General features: G+C 43.5%; 2 protein-coding genes across 10 annotated transcripts in view; one reads left to right on the forward strand and one right to left on the reverse strand.

The window, feature by feature from the left end:
• The window catches only part of LOC123760889 (phosphopantothenoylcysteine decarboxylase), a 117187-nt gene extending 109917 nt beyond the window's left edge, over positions 1-7270 (reverse strand). The window contains exon 1 of the mRNA XM_045746692.2: positions 7163-7270. The gene's annotated coding sequence lies outside the window, so the exon portion shown is untranslated. The remainder of the gene's footprint in view (positions 1-7162) is intronic.
• A 449-nt stretch (positions 7271-7719) lies between these two features.
• Positions 7720-23457, forward strand: part of Prp40 (pre-mRNA processing factor 40) — a 209078-nt gene continuing 193340 nt past the window's right edge. For 3 of the 9 annotated variants that reach the window (XM_045746697.2, XM_069329762.1, XM_069329781.1), the window contains exon 1: positions 7720-7822. Coding sequence is in view for 5 of the 9 variants with exons in the window: in XM_045746694.2 (XP_045602650.1) it covers positions 7820-7822 (3 nt within the window). In the remaining 4 variants the exon portion in view is untranslated. The remainder of the gene's footprint in view (positions 7823-23457) is intronic. The other 6 variants (XM_045746694.2, XM_045746695.2, XM_045746698.2 and 3 more) reach the window with 2 other exon arrangements.

Consider the following 23457-nt stretch of genomic DNA (forward strand, 5'->3'; position numbering starts at 1 on the left):
TTGAGTCTTTTAGTTTATTTATTTATATACAAGAAGGTACACTGGGTTTATGAGAGTACACAGAATTTATGTTTTTTACATCCTTGTAAAGCCACTAGTACGCATAGCGTTTCAGGGATGTTCTTAATTTAACAGATTTAACAGGATTAACAGGTAAATAATTAAATTTAACAGGTTCTTAATACAGTCTCCATGGTGTAGTGGTAAGGCACTCGCCTGGCGTTCCGCGAGCGCTATGTCATGGGTTCGTATCCTGGCCGGGGAGGATTTACTGGGCGCAATTCCTTAACTGTAGCCTCTGTTTAACGCAACAGTAAAATGTGTACTTGGATGAAAAAACGATTCTTCGCAGCAGGGGATCGTATTCCAGGGACCTGCCCGAAACGCTACGCGTACTAGTGGCTGTACAAGAATGTAACAACTCTTGTATATATCTCAAAAAAAAAAAAAAAAAAAAAAAGAAGATCATTTTAACACTTTCGCGCTTTATATTAGAGATAACTCGTCACTGGTTTTTCTTACGATTCCGCATAACTGCCCGCATAACTGCCTACTTTTCTCGTCAATCGAAAAAATATTTCTATAAATTCCATTTTTTAACCGAAATGGATGGGGATACTTTTGTTTTGTAGAGAATTTATTTGCGCATTTTTTGGTACCAGAATGAATATTATATCACATAAACTTCTATGAGTAAAAAAAAAAATACACAAAGTATATTTAGGGGTGTGGCGAGTGTGTGGCAGTGGGTTCCCTTTAGCCGTTGATATATCCAACACGTGGGAAATATTTGTATGTGTTATGTATATGTCTGTGTAGGGAATTTTACTGCGATCACTGTCATACAAATTATAAAATGTTTCAACAAGTATAAACATGACAAACATCAAACGAACGAAAACAATGCGTTCGTTTCTGCCACGAACGCATACTGAGTGACGTGGTTCTATATTTAGCGCTTCTCTTACACATGCTTTGTACCAATGTTATACAGTTCATCTTATAGAAAATTTTATTGCGAACACATTGGTATAAAAAAGAAATACGTACATAGAAAAGTAGGGTCAGGAAACGTATAAACTTTCCAAGCATGATTTCCCCCCTGTGTTTTCGCCAGTGCGCTCGCGGCTAACTACTCTCCACTTCACACACTCTTGCGGGTGGGCAATTACCTATATTAAACATTCATATGCATATGTCCGTGTAGAGACTTTTATTGCGATTCCAATGATACCAAAATTAGCGATGTAGGACAACTGTAGGCTTCGCAACCATTAAGAAAGTGGAAACATTTTGTTGCTGTTTGGCGCTCTCGGCGAGTGATCTGCATAGTTTTTTATTTGGTGTTGATACTCCTTATGCTTGGGCGGCATTTTATAGGTATGCTCTTATAAACAATTTCATTGCGAACACAGTGATACCAAATTTAAATACGTGAGCCTTCAATTATTGTCAGGACAGTCAAAAGAGTGTACACTTTTTCGGTCTTACCGCGTAGGCGCGCGAAGTGCCGAAAGCATCTGGGGTATTGTTTTTTTTTGAGCGCCGAGAGCGCGAAAGTGTTAAGTAGGTAAATTCTAGCAAAATTGAAAAAAAGTTTACAGGTACATTGTAAGAGAATTTGACAAGGTTTAATAGGTACATTAACCACTGCACTGCGCAACGCACCTACAGGCGCTCGACAGGTGGTGCGCAATGCGCCTCAGGGATCTTACAGGTACTGTAAAGCATATGATTCAAAACTCCCGTTGCTACATGGGGTTCACATCAGCTTCCTCAGGGCTCTTGTAAACAGACGCTACTTAAAAAATTGTGGGCAGCATTCTAGGGTGCGAGAGCCTCAGTACTGAGTGAGCAACCAAGGCTGGCACACGCAGCATGAGCTCACAGCACTGCTGTTCAGCTTGTGACCACAGCATCGCCTAATAATGTCAAAATATATATGTGACTGGTATTATTCAACCATGATAGTATTACAGAAGAGCCCGAGTGTGATAATGACCGAGTACAATGTTCAAATATCAGCGAATCAATGCTGTTCAAGATGTTCACAGCACTAGCCACAGCATTATGCCCGAAACGCTTTGCGTAATAGTGGCTTTAGGCATTGTATGTACTAGCTATACCTATAAGTTAAACAATCCTTGTAAATATTTAGTGTATGTATGTACCTTACCTAAATAAAATTGTATTGTATTGTATTGTATTATTTTGTCCATCTAGGAATCTTCAAATGACTTCTTATGTTCCTTTACTAAATAAATTTGTGGTAAATTATTCATTTACAGGATTTAGTGACCAGGATTGTGATAATAGCAGGAATGTGCTGATAATTAGTGCTACGCATAGTACAGTACTGTGGGAGGAGGAATATTGGTGAGGAGGGAGGGAATCGAGGTAGCGTCACTCTTGTTTGGGCTCACTATACTAGCTTAGTGGTTCGCTATGCTGAACACAAACGTAGATAATGTACTTATATATATATAACATGTGTATATAGTGTAAAAACAGCATCAGGAGTATGTTGGGAGGAGCCATTTTGGTGAGGGGGGTGGTGTCGTACTCGTAGCGTCGTGAGTCATACGTTTGGCTGCGAGCAGCCGCGTCCAACAACCTGGTTGACCAGTCCAGCAACGAGGAGGCCTGGTTGATGACTGTACCTTGGGGATGCTAAGCCCCGAAAACACCTCAAGGTAAGGTAGTTGTGCTGCTGTTTCCACTGTAGTTGTGCTGCGGTTTCCTCTGTTGTGCTGCGGTTTCCACTGTAGTTGTGCTGCAGTTTCCACTGTAGTTGTGCTGCAGTTCCCACTGTAGTTGTACTGCAGTTTCCACTGTAGTTGTACTGCAGTTTCCACTGTAGTTGTACTGCAGTTTCCACTGTAGTTGTACTGCAGTTTCCACTGTAGTTGTGCTGCAGTTTCCACTGTAGTTGTGCTGCAGTTTCCACTGTAGTTGTGCTGCAGTTCCCACTGTAGTTGTGCTGCAGTTCCCACTGTAGTTGTACTGCAGTTTCCACTGTAGTTGTGCTGCAGTTAAGTTTCAAACCATATTAATGATGTAGATGTGCAGTTGAAACCCCCTTAAATTTACTGTAACGTACCTACTTTTTTTTCTGTCAAATGTTTAATACAATGTACTGAATTTTTTATACTTTCTTACAGTGTATTTTTTATACTTTCTTACAATGTATTTTTTATACGTTCTTACAATGTATTTTTTTATACTGTACTTTTTTAGTGTACTTTTTACACTTTCTTACAATGTATTTTTTTATACTTTCTTACAATGTACTTTTTATACTTTCTTACAATGTACTTTTTATACTTTCTTACAATGTACTTTTTACACTTTCTTACAATGTATTTTTTTATACTTTCTTACAATGTACTTTTTATACTTTCTTACAATGTACTTTTTATACTTTCTTACAATGTACTTTTTATACTTTCTTACAATGTACCTGTAAATATATTTTTTTAATTTTACTAGAAATTACCTTCTTAAAATTATGTTAGATTAAGGATCTGCACGAAACGCTATACGTACTAGTAATTACCTAAGTGTAGTTACAGGATGAGAGCTACGCTCGTGGTGTCCCGTCTTCCCAGCACTCTTTGTCATATAACGCTTTGAAACTACTGACGGTCTTGGCCTCCACCACCTTCTCGCTTAACTTGTTCCAACCGTCTACCACTCTATTTGCGAAGGTGAATTTTCTTATATTTCTTCGGCATCTGTGTTTAGCTAGTTTAAATCTATGACCTCTTGTTCTTGAAGTTCCAGGTCTCAGGAAGTCTTCCCTGTCGATTTTGTCAATTCCTGTTACTATTTTGTATGTAGTGATCATATCACCTCTTTTTCTTCTGTCTTCTAGTTTTGGCATATTTAATGCTTCTAACCTCTCCTCGTAGCTCTTGCCCTTCAGTTCTGGGAGCCACTTAGTAGCATGTCTTTGCACCTTTTCCAGTTTGTTGATGTGCTTCTTAAGATATGGGCACCACACAACAGCTGCATATTCTAGCTTTGGCCTAACAAAAGTCATGAACAATTTCTTTAGTATATCGCCATCCATGTATTTAAATGCAATTCTGAAGTTAGAAAGCATAGCATAGGCTCCTTGCACAATATTCTTTATGTGGTCCTCAGGTGATAGTTTTCTATCTAGAACCACTCCTAGATCTCTTTCTTTATCAGAATTCTTTAAAGATTTCTCACATAATATATAGGTTGTGTGGGGTCTATGTTCTCCTATTCCACATTCCATAACATGACATTTATTAACATTAAATTCCATTTGCCAAGTGGTGCTCCATATACTTATTTTGTCCAGGTCTTTTTGAAGGGCATGACAGTCATCTAAATTTCTTATCCTTCCTATTATCTTAGCATCATCAGCAAACATGTTCATATAATTCTGTATACCAACTGGTAGATCATTTATGTACACAATAAACATCACTAGTGGCTTTGCAAGAATGCAAAACCTTAAGTGTCAATGAATGAATGAATGAATGAGTGAATAAATGAATGAATGAATGAATTAATACATAAATAAATATTGAAATCTGACCCAAGTATCAGTTGGGTCAACCCATCTATCATTCAAAACATGTGCAACCATGTTACACTCAACTAATCCAACCCTAACCTATAATTATGTGAGGATACATATATAATTTTTGTTTAATATGTTATCAAGATCAGCAATATTCTTTGAGCATTCGTCTCTTCCAACATGGTTCCACATTTTTGGAATAAGATACATGGGTTGACCTAAGTGACAGTTGGGTCAGATTCCAATATGGTGTCAGACATGTTTACTGCAGTTTTTCCCTGCAGGTGTACTGCAGCTTTCCCTGCAGGTGTACTGCAGTTTCCCCCCTGCAGGTGTACTGCAGTTCCCCCCTGCAGATGTACTGCAGTTCCCCCCCTGCAGGTGGACTGCAGTTTCCCCCTGCAGGTGGACTGCAGTTCCCCCCTGTAGATGTACTGCAGTTCCCCCCCTGCAGGTGTACTGCAGTTTCCCCCTGCATGTGTACTGCAGTTTCCCCTGCAGGTGTACTACAGTTTTCCCTGCAGGTGTACTGCAGTTTCCCCTGCAGGTGTACTGCAGTTTCCCCTGCAGGTGTACTGCAGTTTCCCCCTGCAGGTGTACTGCAGTTTCCCCTGCAGGTGTACTGCAATTTCCCCTGCAGGTGTACTGCAATTTCCCTGCAGGTGTACTGCAATTTCCCCTGCAGGTGTACTGCAATTTCCCCTGCATATGTACTGCAGTTTCCCCTGCAGGTGTACTGCAGTTTCCCCCTGCAGGTGTACTGCAGTTTCCCCCTGCAGGTGTACTGCAGTTTCCCCTGCAGGTGTACTGCAGTTCCCCCTGCAGGTGTACTACAGTTTCCCCTGCAGGTGTACTGCAGTTTCCCCTGCAGGTGTACTGCAGTTCCCCCCTGCAGGTGTACGACAGTTTCACCTGCAGGTGTACTGCAGTTTCCCCCTGCAGGTGTACTACAGTTTCCCCTGCAGGTGTATTGCAGTTTCCCCTGCAGGTGTATTGCAGTTTCCCCCTGCAGGTGTACTACAGTTTCCCCTGCAGGTGTATTGCAGTTTCCCCTGCAGGTGTATTGCAGTTTCCCCCTGCAGGTGTACTACAGTTTCCCCCTGCAGGTGTATTGCAGTTTCCCCTGCAGGTGTACGACAGTTTCACCTGCAGGTGTACTGCAGTTTCCCCTGCAGGTGTACTGCAGTTTCCCCTGCAGGTGTATTGCAGTTTCCCCTGCAGGTGTATTGCAGTTTCCCCTGCAGGTGTATTGCAGTTTCCCCCTGCAGGTGTACTGCAGTTTCCCCCTGCAGGTGTACTGCAGTTTCCCCCTGCAGGTGTACTACAGTTTCCCCCTGCAGGTGTACTGCAGTTTCCCCCTGCAGGTGTACTACAGTTTCCCCTGCAGGTGTATTGCAGTTTCCCCCTGCAGGTGTACTACAGTTTCCCCCTGCAGGTGTACTGCAGTTTCCCCTGCAGGTGTACTACAGTTTCCCCTGCAGGTGTACTACAGTTTCCCCTGCAGGTGTATTGCAGTTTCCCCCTGCAGGTGTACTGCAGTTACTGGTGTAAGATGTTAGTAATGTTAGTGAGGCTGGTGGTCAAGATGTTAGTGAGGCTGGTGGTCTAAGATGTTAGTGAGGCTGGTGGTCAAGATGTTAGTGAGGCTGGTGGTCTAAGATGTTAGTGAGGCTGGTGGTCTAAGATGTTAGTGAGGCTGGTGGTCTAAGATGTTAGTGAGGCTGGTGGTCAAGATGTTAGTGAGGCTGGTGGTCAAGATGTTAGTGAGGCTGGTGGTCAAGATGTTAGTGAGGCTGGTGGTCAAGATGTTAGTGAGGCTGGTGGTCAAGATGTTAGTGAGGCTGGTGGTCTAAGATGTTAGTGAGGCTGGTGGTCTAAGATGTTAGTGAGGCTGGTGGTCTAAGATGTTAGTGAGGCTGGTGGTCTAAGATGTTAGTGAGGCTGGTGGTCAAGATGTTAGTGAGGCTGGTGGTCAAGATGTTAGTGAGGCTGGTGGTCAAGATGTTAGTGAGGCTGGTGGTCTAAGATGTTAGTGAGGCTGGTGGTCTAAGATGTTAGTGAGGCTGGTGGTCAAGATGTTAGTGAGGCTGGTGGTCAAGATGTTAGTGAGGCTGGTGGTCTAAGATGTTAGTGAGGCTGGTGGTCTAAGATGTTAGTGAGGCTGGTGGTCTAAGATGTTAGTGAGGCTGGTGGTCTAAGATGTTAGTGAGGCTGGTGGTCTAAGATGTTAGTGAGGCTGGTGGTCTAAGATGTTAGTGAGGCTGGTGGTCAAGATGTTAGTGAGGCTGGTGGTCAAGATGTTAGTGAGGCTGGTGGTCAAGATGTTAGTGAGGCTGGTGGTTTAAGATGTCAGCCGCCGGTAACACTTGCTGACGGGCGAGTGACGGGTAATACTGCTCACTACTGTCTCGTGACTGTCTGAAGATGTCACACCATAAAGACAACGCCGTCCAATACGTCTCAAGATCCACCTACAGTACACGGGGGGGGGGGCAAGGGTCAGGTCAAGGTATCACACTCGTATAAGCCTCCCCCCCTGGTGTGCCACGTGTGTACACACCTGCACATATACACATGTGTGTGATGTAAAGAGGGTCATGAGCGTACCTAAGACGGAGGGAAGGAGAGTGTTGAGAGGCAGAGGAGTCAGAGTGTGAAGTAGAGGAGCAGGAGGACCAGCACCTCGCCCGCCGCCATCACTGTCACCCTCTCTTATGACCCAACCTCTCCCACACCTCTCTCTCTCCCCTACACCCACATGTACTCACACCTCTATATCATCATTATCATCATTATCATCATCATCTTTATGTTTATTGGAGTTTTTTCGTGAAAATTTGGATGATTGGCTGAGGCGTAGTGGAAATATTTTTCACTATACACGGCCTGACACCAAGTTGTGGCCACTATGCTTACTCCCCTAATATATTACTCTTTAATACTAATACAAAAGTAATATTAATAACATATTCTTAGTATTATTATAATTGATATTATTTGTGATGTAATAGGAGGCCACAACAGTGCGCGTTCACAAATGAATATACAATATCGTTATACTAATAACTTATTGATGTTAAACCTTTATTATTATTAAGGTTATTTAATGTTAATAGGGAGAGTAAAATTTTTTTTAGAGTATGTGAATATATAGGTTGAGCGGTGTTAGTTTAGTGGAGTAGTGAAGGTTGTGTGTTGTGAAGCCCGACCCGCTGCCTCTCGCCTCCACCAACTGTCTCCTCTCTCACGCCATATTACCAGGCCATGGTGGGTACTTTTACCCTCTTCTTACCCTACAACCATACACTAACTCTCACCCGGCCATATCATATCCCTTTGTGATGTGAAAAGTAACTTTATAGACCATTAATGGTTGGAAGAGTAGCGCAGAGGTCGGCGCGGCTGTGACGTCACTCCTCGCCTCTACACAAACAACAACACATTTATCTTGTATTTTGGTTAGGTCTGCGCTGGATAGGATAGGTTAAGTTATAGCTAAGGTTAGTGTGGTAAAAGTTAAGGAATGAGTGAGAATTACTAATGTTTGGGTGGTTGTTGAAGCCTTGGAGCAGTGTAGTGAATGACTACCAGGCGACGCCGTGTATAAAATCAATAGGTCTACACCTCCAAATGCCAAGGTAACGTGTTATTATATTTTGATTTGTTTAGGTTAGTGAAGTGCAGGAGTTTACTTGTCACAGGTTAGTAGACTGGCTAGTTATCCAGAGCCTCTTGGGGCCAGCCGCCGACCTTCACTACCGTGCATCTGAATCTACCTGAGTTTACCCGAGAGTCACTAACACTAGTGCCCTCACAAGGACAGGAAGCCAGCAGTTTGTTGAAGGTCCCCCTATTTGCCCTGATCTTTTCCAGCTGTACCTTCAAATTTAAGAGTTTTGGTATTTACAGCTTTGGTGGGTAGGTGGGTTTATGGGTTTATATTCCTGCTTGATGGGGTTCTGGGAGTTCTTCTACTGCACAAGCCCGGCCCGATGCCAGGCTTGACTTGTGAGAGTTTGGTCCACCAGGCTGTTGCTTGGAGCGGCCCGCAGGTCCACATATACCTGGTTGATGGGGTTCTGGGAGTTCTTCTACTCCCCAAGCCCGGCCCAATGCCAGGCTTGACTTGTGAGAGTTTGGTCCACCAGGCTGTTGCTTGGAGCAGCCCGCAGGCCTACATATACCTGCTTGATGGGGTTCTTGGAGTTCTACTCCCCCAAGCCCTGCCCAAGGCCAGGCTTGACTTGTGAGAGCTTGGTCCACCATACTGTTGCTTCGAGTGGCCCGCAGGCCCACATACCCACCACAGCCCAATTGGTCTGGCACTTCTTTTAGAAAACTATCTAGTTTTCTCTTGAAGAAATCCACGGTTGTTCCGGCAATATTTCATATACTCGCTGGGAGGATGTTGAACAACCGTGGACCTCTGATGTCTGTACAGTGTTCTCCGATTGCTCTTATGGCACCTCTGCTCTTCATTAGTTCTATTCTGCATTTTCTTCCATATCGTTCACTCCAGTATGTTGTTATTTTACTGTGTAGATTTGGGACCTGGCCCTCCAGTATTTTCTATGTGTATATTATTTTATACTTTGGCTCCTTTTTAGTGAGTACATTTGGAAAGCTTTGAGACGATCTCAATAATTTAGGTGCTTTACCCCGTCTATGCGTATCGTATATGTTTTCTGTACTGTATTCCCTCTATTTCAGCAATCTCTCCTGCTCTGAAGGGGGAAGTGAGTACTGAGCAGTACTCAAGACAGGACAGCACAAGTGATTTGAATAGTACAACCATTGTGATGGGATCCCTGGATTTGAAAATTCTCGTAATCCATCCTGTCATATTTTTTGGCTGACACAATATTTGCTTGGTTACTCCCTAAAAGTTAGGTCATCACACATCATTATTCTCAAGTCCTTAACATGTTGGTTTCCTACTATGGGCAGATTTGATTGTGTTTTGTACCATGTATTACGTTCTCAAGGTTCTGTAAAAGGTTCTCATTTTTACTGTACCCGAGTACCTGGAATTTTACCATACTGTACCTGAGCACTTGGAATCCTGTGGATGAAAAAGCAACTCCTGCTCTCAGTCCTACATTGTGGCTTGTTGAGCTTGAAAACATTATGCTTTATTTGTGTTACATCTGACCCTTTGAAGAAATTTTCTGGATCAACTTTTTCTTATCCTAATATCAGGCATAGACAGTGATACAAACTAAAGCTTTGTATCATCATTTGCAGATGACATTAGGATTTTCGTACACGTAGACAATATAGAGGACATGGCAAACCTCCAATCATATGTAAATCAGGTTTTCCAATGGGCCACAGATAATAATATGATGTTTAATGAAAATAAGTTCCAGCTTCGTTATGGAAAAGATGAAAATTTAAAATGGAATCAAATCACTCTATAGAATGGAAAAGCCAGCGTAAAGGATCTAGTAAAGGATCTATTAGTAAAACAGTAATCATGTCAGAAGACCTTATCTTTACAGATATCCATAAAGTTGTACTAATCATTTATTATATATTTTAGTTTGTGTTGGTATCAAGGTAGGGAAATGTGTGTGCTTACTACCTCTCCATATGCCCAGTGGTTGGGGGGAATGGTACCCCATCAAGCAGGTATCAAGCAAGGTCTTGCACTTGTCAATATTAAAAAAGCTTTTCTTAGTCATCTGACCATTTATAGAGTTCCTGCAGATCTGTTTGTAAGGCTTCAACATCATTAACATTTCCCACTACCATAAACCTTTGTGTTATCTGCAGATTTGATGATGTGGTTTGTAATATTCTCATCTTTGTCTTTGATATATATTACAAAAAAGGTTGATCCCAAAATGGACCCCTGTGGTACTATACTTACTGCATTTCTCTTGGGCCAGAGACATTGCTTTCATGTCATGTTCACCTATTGGCTTCCACCAGAAGATGCTCTTCTGTGAAGACTTCCTGAAATTTCTTATTGTGTTCTTCGTACAATTCCTCGTCATTTGTAGTGAATCTGCCTGTCCCTACCCTCAATTTTATTACCTGTTCCTTCACTGTTTTTCTCCTGATGTGGCTGTGCAAGAATTTAGGTTGAGTCTTTGCCTTGCTCGCTATGTCGTTTTCATATTGTCACTCTGCTTCTCTTCTCACTCTGACATATTCGTTCCTGGCACTCTGGTATCTTTCTCGTCTCTCTAATGTCCTGTTATTACTATAGTTTCTCGGTGCCCTCGTACTTAGTTGCTTTGCTAGCTTACATCTCTGATTAAACCATGGGTTTCTTGTCTACATTTCATTTTTTCCTTTTGGACTGGGACGAACATGTCTGCTGCATCCTTACACTTCTGCGTGATGTATCCGATCATGGCTTTGGGCCATCTTTCCTCTAAGCTCTGTTTCCCAAGCTATATCTGTTAGATATAGCAACATATAGATAGCTTTCCTCCTGTTTGGGAGGCTATATCCTCAATGTGAGTTTTTTTGGCTCTGAGGCAACATGAGATTTTGTTTCAGTACATGCAAGGCACCCTCCCTGCTAATGCTCATATGAAGATGTTGGGCATAAGGGACTCGACTTGCTGGGATTATGGGTCGAGAAGTTGGCTGGTGATGTCACAATTCATTGTCACTGGAAAAAGTTTTAAAGAATTCTGACAGAGATATAGGTGTGGTTCTGGATAAAAAAAATAATCACCCAAAGACCACATAAAGATATTGGGCAAATAGCATATGCTATGCTTTCCAACTTAAGAATTGCTTTTAATCCTTAAACTACGCATGACATATATATACGACTGGAGTAACATGTCCCACCGTGCGCATGGCATACATATACGACATAGGGTGCCGGCCACGATTCAAATGGCCCGTGGCTACACGGGGTTCACGTCAGCTTCCTCAGGGCTCTTGTTTAAAAAACAAGAGCCCTGTTTTATTTAAACAAATGTTTAAAAAAAATCATGGACAACATTCTCCGGTGTGAGAGCCATGGACAGTACTGTGGGAGCAACCAAGGCTGGCGCACGCAGCATGACCTAACAGCACTGCTGTTCAGCTTGTGACCACAACATCGCCTAAATATATCAAAATAAATATGTAACTGCTATTATTTAGCAATGACAGTATTACAGGAGACCCCTGAGTGATAAAAATGACCAGGATTCTGATAATAGTAGGATTGTGGTGGTACTTAGCACTGTGTGGGAGGAGTAATGCTGAGGGAGGGAGGGAGGGAGGTGGTAACGTCTGCTGAATCTGTGCGGCCACTTGTTGTCTGCACTCATCATACCAGCTTAGTGGTTCACTATGATGAACACAAATGTATATACAGTACTTATATATAATGTGTGTATTAGTGTAATAACAGCTAAAGGAGTATGTTGGGAGGAGCCATTTGGGCGATGGTGGCGGCGTCGTCTGCACGACCTGTCATTCTGTGTAGAGGGTGGCCGCCATGCAGTTTAGGCACAATACCAGCTTAGTTGTACAGTTATGGTTAATAAAACAGTTATGGTTAATAAAACATGTAGATACTTATGTATAATGTGTGTATATAGTGTAATAACACCGCAAACATTATTGTTGGGGGAGAATAGTGAGTCTGGCCTTGAACCAGTGAGGGAGCCGGCTGTCACCTGTGTGTGTGGCGACGTCTCTTTTATAACACTTAAGGCAGCGTCTGGGATGCTCTTGGACGCAGGTTCGAATCCTCGTCACGGCCCTTGTGGATTTGTTCGTCTCATATATTGCCTGAACCTACCATACTAGCTTAGTTTTAGAGTTATGGTGAGTAAAAAATGTAGATACTTATATATAACGTCTGTACAGTATATAGTGAATAAAAGCAAAAACAGTATTGTGGGAGGAGAATGTTGGCTAGTGAGGTGTTGAGGGAAGGAGTGGTGGCTGGCTGGTGTGGCTGCCACTCCTCGTTGCTTTTTGACTCACCATACCAACTTAGTGGTTCATTATGGTGAAAAAAACATGCAGATACTTACATATAACCTGTGTATATAGTGTAATAACTGCAGAAGTATTTGTTTATTGTTTTATGAACATAATAATTGAATCCCTAATATGCACACAATAATTTTGAGTATAGCAGTGATTCACTGATTTTTTATATAAATATATCACATTACACACTATTGAATAATATTACTGCAAAAAACTAAGACAAAATAAATCAGAGACATACCTTGAGGCTACCTTGAGGTGCTTCCGGGGCTTAGTGTCCCCGCGGCCCGGTCGTCGACCAGGCCTCCTGGTTGCTGGACTGATCAACCAGGCTGTTAGACGCGGCTGCTCGCAGCCTGACGTATGAGTCACAGCCTGGTTGATCAGGTATCCTTTGGAGGTGCTTATCCAGTTCTCTCTTGAACACTGTGAGGGGTTTGCCAGTTATGTCCCTTATGTGTAGTGGAAGCGTGTTGAACAGTCTCGGGCCTCTGATGTTGATAGAGTTCTCTCTCAGAGTACCTGTTGCACCTCTGCTTTTCAACGGGGGTATTCTGCACATCCTGCCATGTCTTCTGGTCTCATGTGGTGTTATTTCTGTGTGCAGGTTTGGGACCAGCCCCTCAATTATTTTCCACGTGTAAATTATTATGTATCTCTCCCGCCTGCGCTCAAGGGAGTACAGATTTAAGCTCTTTAGTCGGTCCCAGTAATTTAGATGTTTTACTGAGTGGATTCTAGCAGTAAAGGATCTCTGCACGCTCTCTAGGTCAGCAATTTCTCCAGCTTTGAAAGGGGCTGTCATTGTGCAGCAGTACTCCACTCTAGAGAGCACAAGCGTTTTGAAAAGTATCATCATCGGTATAGCATCCCTAGTGTGAAAAGTTCTTGTTATCCAACCTGTCATTTTTCTTGCAGTTGCGACGGCTACTTTATTGTGTTCTTTAAAGGTAAGGTCTTCCGACATGAGTACACCCAGGTCCTTTACATTGCCTTTTCGTTCTATGTTATGATTTGCCTGCGTTTTGTACGTGGTTTCTGTTTTTATATTTTCAATTTTTCCGTAGCGCATGAGCTGAAACTTATCCTCGTTGAATACCATATTATTTTCTGTAGCCCATAGAAAGACCTGATCTACATCTGATTGGAGGTTCGCCGTGTCCTCTATGTTGCCAACTCTCATGAAAATCCTAGTGTCATCTGCAAAGGATGATACAGTGCTATAGGTTGTGTTCTGGTCTATGTCCGATATGAGGATGAGAAAAAGTACTGGAGCAAGCACAGTACCCTGGGGGACTGAGCTCTTCACGGTTGATGGGCTAGATTTTATTTTGTTGACTATTACACATTGGGTTCTGTCAGTCAGGAAATTGTAGATCCATCTGCCTATTTTCCCGGTAATTCCTTTTGAACGCATTTTATGTGCAATAACACTATGGTCACATTTATCAAAAGCTTTTGCGAAATCTGTGTAAATTACATCAGCGTTTTGTTTGTCTTCCATAGCATCTAATGCCATATCATAGTGGTCCAGCAACTGCGACAGGCAAGAGCGCCCTGTTCTAAAACCATGTTGTCCGGGGTTATGGAGATGCTGTGATTCTATGTATTTTGTGATCTTACTTCTTAGCACTCTCTCAAAAATTTTTATGATGTGCGATGTTAGTGCTATCGGTCTGTAATTTTTTGCCTCTGCCTTATTTCCTCCTTTATGGAGTGGTGCTATCTCTGCTGTTTTTAGTATGTCAGGGATAACGCCAGTATCTAGGCTTTGTCTCCACAGAATGTGAAGGGCCTGCGATAGTGGTTTTTTACAGTTCTTGATGAATATGGAGTTCCAAGAATCCGGGCCTGGTGCAGAGTGCATAGGCATACTGTTTATGGCTTCTTCAAAATCTAGTGGGGATAGGGCGACGTCTGATATGTGATTTGATGTTGGTATCATATCCATGAAAAATTCATTTGGGTTATCAATCTTTAGTGCATTTAATGGGTCACTGAAAACAGAGTCGTACTGCTTCCTCAGTAACTCGCTCATTTCTTTGTTGTCATCTGTGAAAGTTCCATCTCCCTTTCACAGGGGCCCGATACTAGATGTGGTTTTTGATCTTGATTTTGCATAGGAGAAAAAATATATCGGATTTCTCTCTATTTCACTGATGGCCTTTTGCTCTCTTTGCCTCTCCTGGGTTTTGTATGATTCTTGTAGCTGAGTTCAATTGTTTCTATTTCTCTACCTAACCTTCTTCGCCGTTCTTGAGATAGGGTGCGACTCTCAAGTTGTTCCGCGATTTGTTTTCTTCGCCTATATAGGGAAGCCGTTCCAATCTGCATCTCTTTCTCTTTTTTCTTAGGGGTATGCGGTTTGAACATATTTCTAGTGCTACTGAGCTTATTTTTTCCAGGCACTGGTTCAGGTTTGCATTTCCTAGCTGTTCTTCCCAGTTTATTTCTGTGAAGTCCTGGTTTATTTGCTCCCAGTTTATCCGTTTATTATTGAAGTTGAATTTGCTGAAATCTCCTCCACCGGGAATCTGGACTGGTTTTGAAGGTCCATTCCCCATGGTTGTCAGAACTTCAATTAAGTTGTGATCTGAGTAACAGGTATTTGTAATCATTATGTTCCCGATCAACTCATCATTATTAGTGAAAATGAGGTCCAGCGTGTTCTCCTTCCTAGTTGGTTCTACTATTTGCTGGTTTAAGGCAAACCTATCGCACATCCGTAGCAGGTCATTTGCATGTGCCTGCTCATTTAGGCTACTTCCTGGTATTCTTTCTGATATTACTGTATTAGCCAGGTGCTTCCATTTCAGGTGCCGTAGGTTGAAGTCCCCAAGCAGGATGATGTTCGGAGCTGGATTTGTGAGGTTTTCCAAGCAGTGCTCTATTTTCATTAGTTGGTCTTTAAACTGCTGAGGGTTTGCCTCCGGTGACTTATATACAAGGACAACAACTACATTTAGGATCTCTATTTTGACTATCAGCACTTCCACCATATCATTTGAGGTGTTTAGCAGCTCAGTACAGATGAGTGTGTCTTTGATGTAGAGGCTGACCCCACCCTGAAGCCGGTGTTTCCTATCACATCTGAAGAGATTGTATTCTGAGATCCATATTTCACCATCAAGGTAGTCCTTTGTGTGAGTTTCCGTTAGGGCTGCAAACACTGCATTTGCCTCATGAAGGAGACCATCTATAAAATGAACTTTGTTGGATTTGCGTGTTTTTATACCCTGGATGTTGGCAAATATAAATGATGTTATCGTGTTAGTGGAAGTGCTGGATGCTTTAATTGGTGTTAATATCTGAGGCTCTGGTAAGGAGGCTACTGTGTTTGCGTCCTCTCTAGCATTTGACCGAGTTGGTGGTAGAGTCTGGTCATTTTTAGCCATTCTTCTCCTCCTCCTCTTGCTAAAAAATTATCCCGGTTGATGGAGTAGTGGCTGTTTTCATAGTGGTAGTCTGTCGGTTTTATTCGCCTGGTACCTCTTATATGAAAAGCTGGGCATTCAGCATTGAAGCACTCTTTCCTGTCCAAAGAGTTCTTGCAAATTTCTGGGTGAAAGAATTCACAGCTTTAGGTACATTTACCTGTATTGAGGAGGTTTCTGCACTTTCTAGGGTGATCGTGTGTACATGTTCCATTTATTCTTCCCGATTCCCCATGCTTACAGGTAGCCCATCTGTAATACCAACAGATTTTGGGGCCTTGTTTTGTTTGTTTCCCTCTGCCAGGGACCGCACTCTGCTGCGGCGCCCCCGACACTGTGCCCTGCTCCGGTGCCTGTGACACTGTGCCCTGCTCCGGTGCCTGTGACACTGTGCCCTGCTCCGGTGCCTGTGACACCGCGCTCTGCTCCGGTGCCTGTGACACCGCGCTCTGCTCCGGTGCCTGTGACACTGTGCCCTGCTCCGGTGCCTGTGACACCGCGCTCTGCTCCGGTGCCTGTGACACTGTGCCCTGCTCCGGTGCCTGTGACACTGTGCCCTGCTCCGGTGCCTGTGACACTGTGCCCTGCTCCGGTGCCTGTGACACTGTGCCCTGCTCCGGTGCCTGTGACACCGCGCTCTGCTCCGGTGCCTGTGACACTGTGCCCTGCTCCGGTGCCTGTGACACTGTGCCCTGCTCCGGTGCCTGTGACACCGCGCTCTGCTCCGGTGCCTGTGACACCGCGCTCTGCTCCGGTGCCTGTGACACCGCGCTCTGCTCCGGTGCCTGTGACACCGCGCACTGCTCAGGGGTCCCCGACTCCGTGCCCTGCTCAGGCATCCCCGACTCCGCGCCCTGCTCAGGCATCCCCGACTCCGTGCCCTGCTCAGGCATCCCCGACTCCGTGCCCTGCTCAGGCATCCCCGACTCCGCGCCCTGCTCAGGCATCCCCGACTCCGTGCCCTGCTCAGGCATCCCCGACTCCGCGCCCTGCTCAGGCATCCCCGACTCCGTGCCCTGCTCAGGCATCCCCGACTCCGCGCCCTGCTCAGGCGCCGCTGCCACAGAGCTCTGTGCTACAGCTGGTTGTACCTTGGTGTCATGTACAGTTTGTTTGAAGACATTAGAAATTGCTATGCAGGCATTAATAAGTAATTCTCTGTTTTCGGCGGGAGTTTTATCCAGGATTTCCATCAATTTCAAAAAAGTTACATCATCCTTTTTGCAGAGCCAGTACACAGAGTGGTCACTGGGACCATTTCTCCTTGAATTGTTAGTCATGTTGGCACATTTTTTGTGTATGGCTGCTGAACAGAGTTGGCATTGAAAGCTCTGTTGGTAATCTACCTTCATGTTGCATTCTATGCACGTTTTTATCAAAGCCATTTTTTGAACACTTCTGTTCAGTGGTGATGGTCTTACAAGGTGGGGTGTTGACCGGTGGGGGAGTTGACCGCGGGTGCTGGCCGTGGGAGCTGGCCGTGGGTGTTGACCGTGGGTGTTTACCAACTTGAGATAGGCCTGGAAGAGGCTGTATGGACGGCCAGTGTTGCTAATTGAAATAATTAACATTGAAATAATTAAGTAATAATTTCTTTGTGTCAACTCCTGCCTGACAGCTTCGACGGAGCTGACCGCCTCTGATGCTTGCTCTGTCAACACCTACATTTTGCCAGGCTTCCTCTGCCTGTTAAGGCCAAAATATGTCACGTGCGATTTTTATCTTATTTTTCCCCGTGCTCAGGGAACGCAAATGAACATTTGTAGAAGACGAAATTTTTTTTTAGTATTTTATTTTTCTTGCACATTGGGGTGTAAAAGTCCTCAGGACCCCTTAAGAGCTTAACCCTGAGGCTGCTAAGGGCCTTTTCGCCTTCAACACCCACAGGCACAAAAAGAAAAAAATTCCAACAATTTTTTTGTAATCTCTCCATTTGTGTTCCCTGAGCACGAGAAAAAAAAAAATAATTGTACTGTACTTACCAGTGACGTAAATGAGCCGAGAAGTTGGCCGATGACTTCACGAGTCATCGTCGCTGGAGCGTGGTGCGCCTAGGCCGAGTCAGGCGCGGCGGAGAAGGAGCCAGAGTTTCCACAAATTTATTTTCGCTGTATTATTTACAGTATCTGGCGTATTTTACAACCAGTTTTTTCACTGGTCTGGTACAATATGTTGTCACTTGATGTTTTATTATAATTCAACTGTTCTAAATTTATTTTGCAGTCACATATTAGTGTCACAAGTATTTGCACAAAAAGTTTATTTTTCAGTAAATATACAATTTATTATGAATTGTTTTCACTGTATACACTCACTTATTCTGTATGTACATGTTTTTGCACCAATCTTGGGCATTTAGAAGTCATCAAGTGATACTCGTCAGTATCACTTGTGATACACAGATACAGTGATACTCGTCAAAACATTTGACATAGCACAGAGGGACCTGACACGCTATGCACAAAGTCATCACCAATTTACGCTTCTGTTCCCTCTTTGTTGTGGTCTTGCATACAATGCACTCACGCTGGCCTACTGCACGCTTTCCAGTTGGTGGTAAATACCTTACATTGTGTGTGAGAAAGGCATCCTTGAAATCGAGTCTGTGTGTGGGAGCATGGTGCAATACTGGGTTTACAATGAGCCTTTGTATGCCTGGAATTGTTTTGCCAAACTTTTCTAGTAATTGTGTCACTACAGTAAAACTGAACACAGGGAAGTTTCATTTACCACCTGTTTTGACAAGATACATATTGTAACAGCATTGTTCAGCATTGTTACGTAAATAAGGTGGAAAAACATTTTCTTGGTCCACTTTACTGTTTTCCGTACACACTCCACTGCCCCCACCATCATATCACATTTATCCATGAAACGCATGTTGATGTTATAGTCCAAAACACAATCTGGTTTATAGATTATTTTTGTTGTTCTGTTCACCCTGCCACTGTCCAACATTGTACCATCATGAATGGTGGTCAACATGTTCACTTCACGCCTGTCTTTCCACCGCACTGAAAGCATTGCACCGGCTTTTCTTAGCTCGTAATCACCAACCTGCATAGCAGTGTGAAACACTGGCATTTTCCTTCGTTTTGCCTTCACTCCAGTTCTATTATCAATCAAGAACCTAGTTAGCAAGGGACTGGTATAATAGTTATCTGTGTATAATATGTGGCCCTTGTTCAGATATGGTGCAAGCAGTGACTTCACCACACTACCTGAGAAGTCATGTTGGGCATTAGCAGAAATGTTTAAATTTGTACCCGTGTACAGTACATTATCATGTGTAACACAATCCCTGTTTCACAGTCACAGAGTACAAAGAATTTCAATCCGTGTTTGGAGGGAATATACTGCTTGAAGGCAAGACGTCCTTTGAAAAGCACAAGGGATTCGTCAATCACCAGCTTCTGAGCTGGTACGTAGAAATCCCTGTACCTTCCAATAAGTTCATTCAGGATGTGCCTTACTTTCCAAAGTCACCTGGAGACACCTGAGGATTATCGCAAATCTTTGCATGGTCGTATCTTTGTATGGTCACAAATCTTTATATTATCATATGATCTTTGCTCCAATAATGGTCGAGTACGTGTTTGACACAATGTTTCATCAACATACACAGTGCCAAAAACACATACATTTCACCTAAAGTCGTATCTTTCCACCGCTGTAATCGTAAAAAATCGGATAACTCCTCATGAATGAGATCAGCCGCATATTTGTTAGTTTCCTTAACCATATTCCATGAGTGGCTCATCAAAATATGCAGGTAAAGTAGTCCATTTCACACATATCGGCTCCTGTGTCAGGGGAAAAGGTCTGTAATCCCAACATCTGAATTATCAAAGGCAGAAATTACACAATGTCCCATCACTCACACAAATACCCGTGGTGTCTTTCGAGAGACTATAGCGGCACCACAGCGAGGAAACCGTGGACCAGGAGCTGAAGCCGGTCTAGCAACAGAAGGGGCGGGGGGCAGGGACAATGGCGGAAAATTACTTGATGTTGAGGGTCTTTGTTCATCAGCATCCCCCATGTGGTCCCATGCGGTGCCGCATGGCTAGGCCAGATGCTGTCGACGTGAAAAATGTCGCTTAGCAACACCATGCCCTCCATTGGCACTAGCGGCTGCGAAACTATTTTCCGATTCTAAATCACTAAAACCAGAAAATGATTCACATTCCTCAGACTCGTCGACGAAAACATCAATATCTTGCAAAGTAGCACATGAATTGTGTGGTCTGGCACAAAGTGGGGTCGAGTGAGGTCGAGGAGGCATGGACGAGATGCTAGGCCTAGCCCTCGTGGCACCAGCATGTTCATTCTCATCGTCAGTTGTATCCACATCTGAGGGCTGTGTGTAGTCATGATCCATGTCAGAGTCGTCAGTAACAGATTCATCATCCCGGAACATTCTTATTAATTTCATCTTCAGTCAGAGGTTGCGATGCACGCTTTGTTGAGCAGGATCGGTAGGTGGAATGTCGTGCGCTCGCCATGGTGTCTGCCGGGTAACTGAGGCCTGTACACAATGGCGGCCTACGTTGGATTTTTTCCCAGGTGGTGTTTGTTTATGGTCGGATGTGGCTTGACGATGGCTGCCCCTATCCCACTTGGGGCGTTTAAAATCTTGCGCTAGACAAGCGATCGTCTAAATATGTACAGTATTGCGCGGTTTCGGTAAAGTTACTCCCATCGTCTATACAGTATATGTATTGCATGGTCTAAGGGTTAAAGGTTAAATACACGGATGGGAAAATATTAAAGAAATTGTTAACGACCTTTATGCGACTAAAGTTGGAATATGCAACAATTCAAGAGAGAACTCGATAAGCACCTCCAAAGAATGCCTGATCATCTAGGCTGTGATTCATACATTAGTCTGCAAGCAGCCTCCAACAGTCTGGTTGACCAGATGACCAACCATGAGGCTTGATCAGAGACCACGCTATGGGGGATGTTAATCCTTGAAACCACCATAAGATAGCTAAAAGGTAGGTAGGTAGGTAGGTGCCTATACCTCAAGAAGCAGACCATTAAATTAGAAAAGGGGCAAAGACATACAACTAAATGGCTTCCTGAACTGAAAGACAAGAGCTACAAGGAGACGTTGGAGGTATTAAATATACCAAAGCTAGAAGATAGAAGAAAAGGCGAGGTGATCAGTAAGTACAAAATAGTAACCGGAATCGGCAAAACTGATAAAGAAGAATTTTGGAAAACTGCAATATCAAGAACAAGAGGATATAGGTTCAAACTAAGGAAACAAAGCTGGAAGAAAAACATTTGTAAGTTCACTTTTGCAAACAGTGGTAGACAGTTGGAACAATTTAAGTGAGAAGGTGGTGGATGCCAAACCCGGCAGTAGTTTCAAGGCATCATATGACACAGTGCTGGGAAGATGGGACACCACGAGCATACTTCTCATCCTGTAACTACACTTAGGTAGGGAAGGGAAAGCAACTATCAAGAGAAACTCCCTGATCCACAAGCTGGATGAGAGAGGTGGTATTAGAAGGATGTGCCATACATGTTATCTTGCCATCATGTGAGGTTAAGGTGTCAACATGGGGTGGGCAGATGTATTATCAAGCAACAGCAAAGCCAGAACTTCGCTTGGCCTCACTTTTGTGTTTCTTATTAATTTTGGGGTCACGAACTTCCTTGTAAAATATGTGAAACCACGAAAGAAAGATGTCTTGTGTAAACCATGCACTCTTTTTAGCTATAATATTTCACAGGCAGTTATTCAAACAATGTTGTAAGGCTCTTAGTGTCTTGGATTTGCCAACAACTGAACACATGCTTATGGATGTGCCTTCGTCATTGGTTTACACAATTGCTGACAACCTATCCTTCTTCACATTACTCCCTGGCACACTTCCCTAAACTCCTCAAGAGCTAGAGCTTTTTTCAAAGAAACTCCTCCAATAGGGAAGACGGTCGGCCGAGCGGACAGCACACTGGACTTGTGATCCTGTGGTCACGGGTTCGATCCCGGGCAGATGCGAGAAACGATGGGCAGAGTTTCTTTCACCCTATGCCCCTGTTACCTAGCAGTAAAATAGGTACCTGGGTGTTAGTCAGCTGTCACGGGCTGCTTCCTGGGGGTGGAGGCCTGGTCGAGGACCGGGCCGCGGGGACACTAAAAAGCCCCGAAATCATCTCAAGATAACCTCAAGATGACCTCAAGAATACAGACCAGTTTCCTCACCATTATAGATTTGATGTGCATAAAAACTATTAGATAAAATGTATGTTCTCAATTTGTTTAAATAATTCAACACTGCTTGTATCTGCACTCAGTTTTTTACTGAGAAATTTTCTCTTCACAATATTGTGCTTTGTTTTAAACTTTGAAATCTTATCATCACTTGCCCTGAAATCCTGTATTTCAAGGATGGCTGCAAACCTGCTTGCAGCATTACTGATTTATGTACCATGAATTGTCTCGCCAACTGTTCAGTGCTGTGCAAACCACTTGTATTGCAGCCTCATCCAACTGTGCAATGTGTGCAGGCTTCAGAGTTTTTTTATTACACCTTTTGCAAGTTCTTGTACCCTCACTAAATAGTTGCTATGGATTTCATGTACTCCTCTTTTTTCTTTAAATCAGAGACAGTACAGGTACTAGTGCCTATACCAAAATCCTGTGCAATACTCACAGCCAACCGGCCATTTTCACAGAGTTCAGTGACACATAACATCATTAGCGGAGTACCACAGGGTTCAATTCTTGTGCTAGTACTGTCTCCACTCGATCATCCGGACTATATGGGAAGGACCCCCTAGCCGGATTATCACATTTTTCGGATAATGGTACTTTTTCACCTACGAGTCCAAAAGTGACCATTTCCAACTATTTTTTATACTACAGACAACATAATTTGAATTGCCTTGGCACATATAATTATTAAATATTCAACTAGAAACCTCAACTTACCTTGTTGGTGTTCGTCTTCTTGATTGATGCCACACATCTTGAAGTTAAGACTTCTTAACAATTTACGTAACCTATACTAACACAACACTAAAATTAACACTTAAAATTACTGTACAGTTCATTAAGCAAAGTTAGTTTTGACTGCCAGCTGCTGAAGCCTCACTGGATGAAGACATTTGGGTTGCCTGTGAGGCCTCGCTTGTTGAAGGCGCTTGCATGCGCCTCACTTGTTGAAGGCGCTTGCCTGTGGTGCCTCACTTGTTGAAGGCGCTTGGCTTGCCTGTGATGCCTCACTTGTTGAAGGCGCTTGGCTTGCCTGTGACGCCTCACTTGTTGAAGGCGCTTGGCTTGCCTGTGAGGCCTCACTTGCTGAAGGCGCTTGCCTGTGGTGCCTCACTTGTTGAAGGCGCTTGGCTTGCCTGTGACACCTCACTTGTTGAAGGGGCTTGGCTTGCCTGTGACGCCTCACTTGTTGAAGGCGGTTGGCTTGCCTGTGAAGCCTCACTTGTTGAAGGCGCTTGCTTGCGCCTCACTTGTTGAAGGTGCATGGCTTGCCTGTGGCGCCT

This window comes from Procambarus clarkii, chromosome 3 (genome assembly GCF_040958095.1).
Source record: "Procambarus clarkii isolate CNS0578487 chromosome 3, FALCON_Pclarkii_2.0, whole genome shotgun sequence".
Taxonomy (NCBI): Eukaryota; Metazoa; Arthropoda; class Malacostraca; order Decapoda; family Cambaridae; genus Procambarus; species Procambarus clarkii.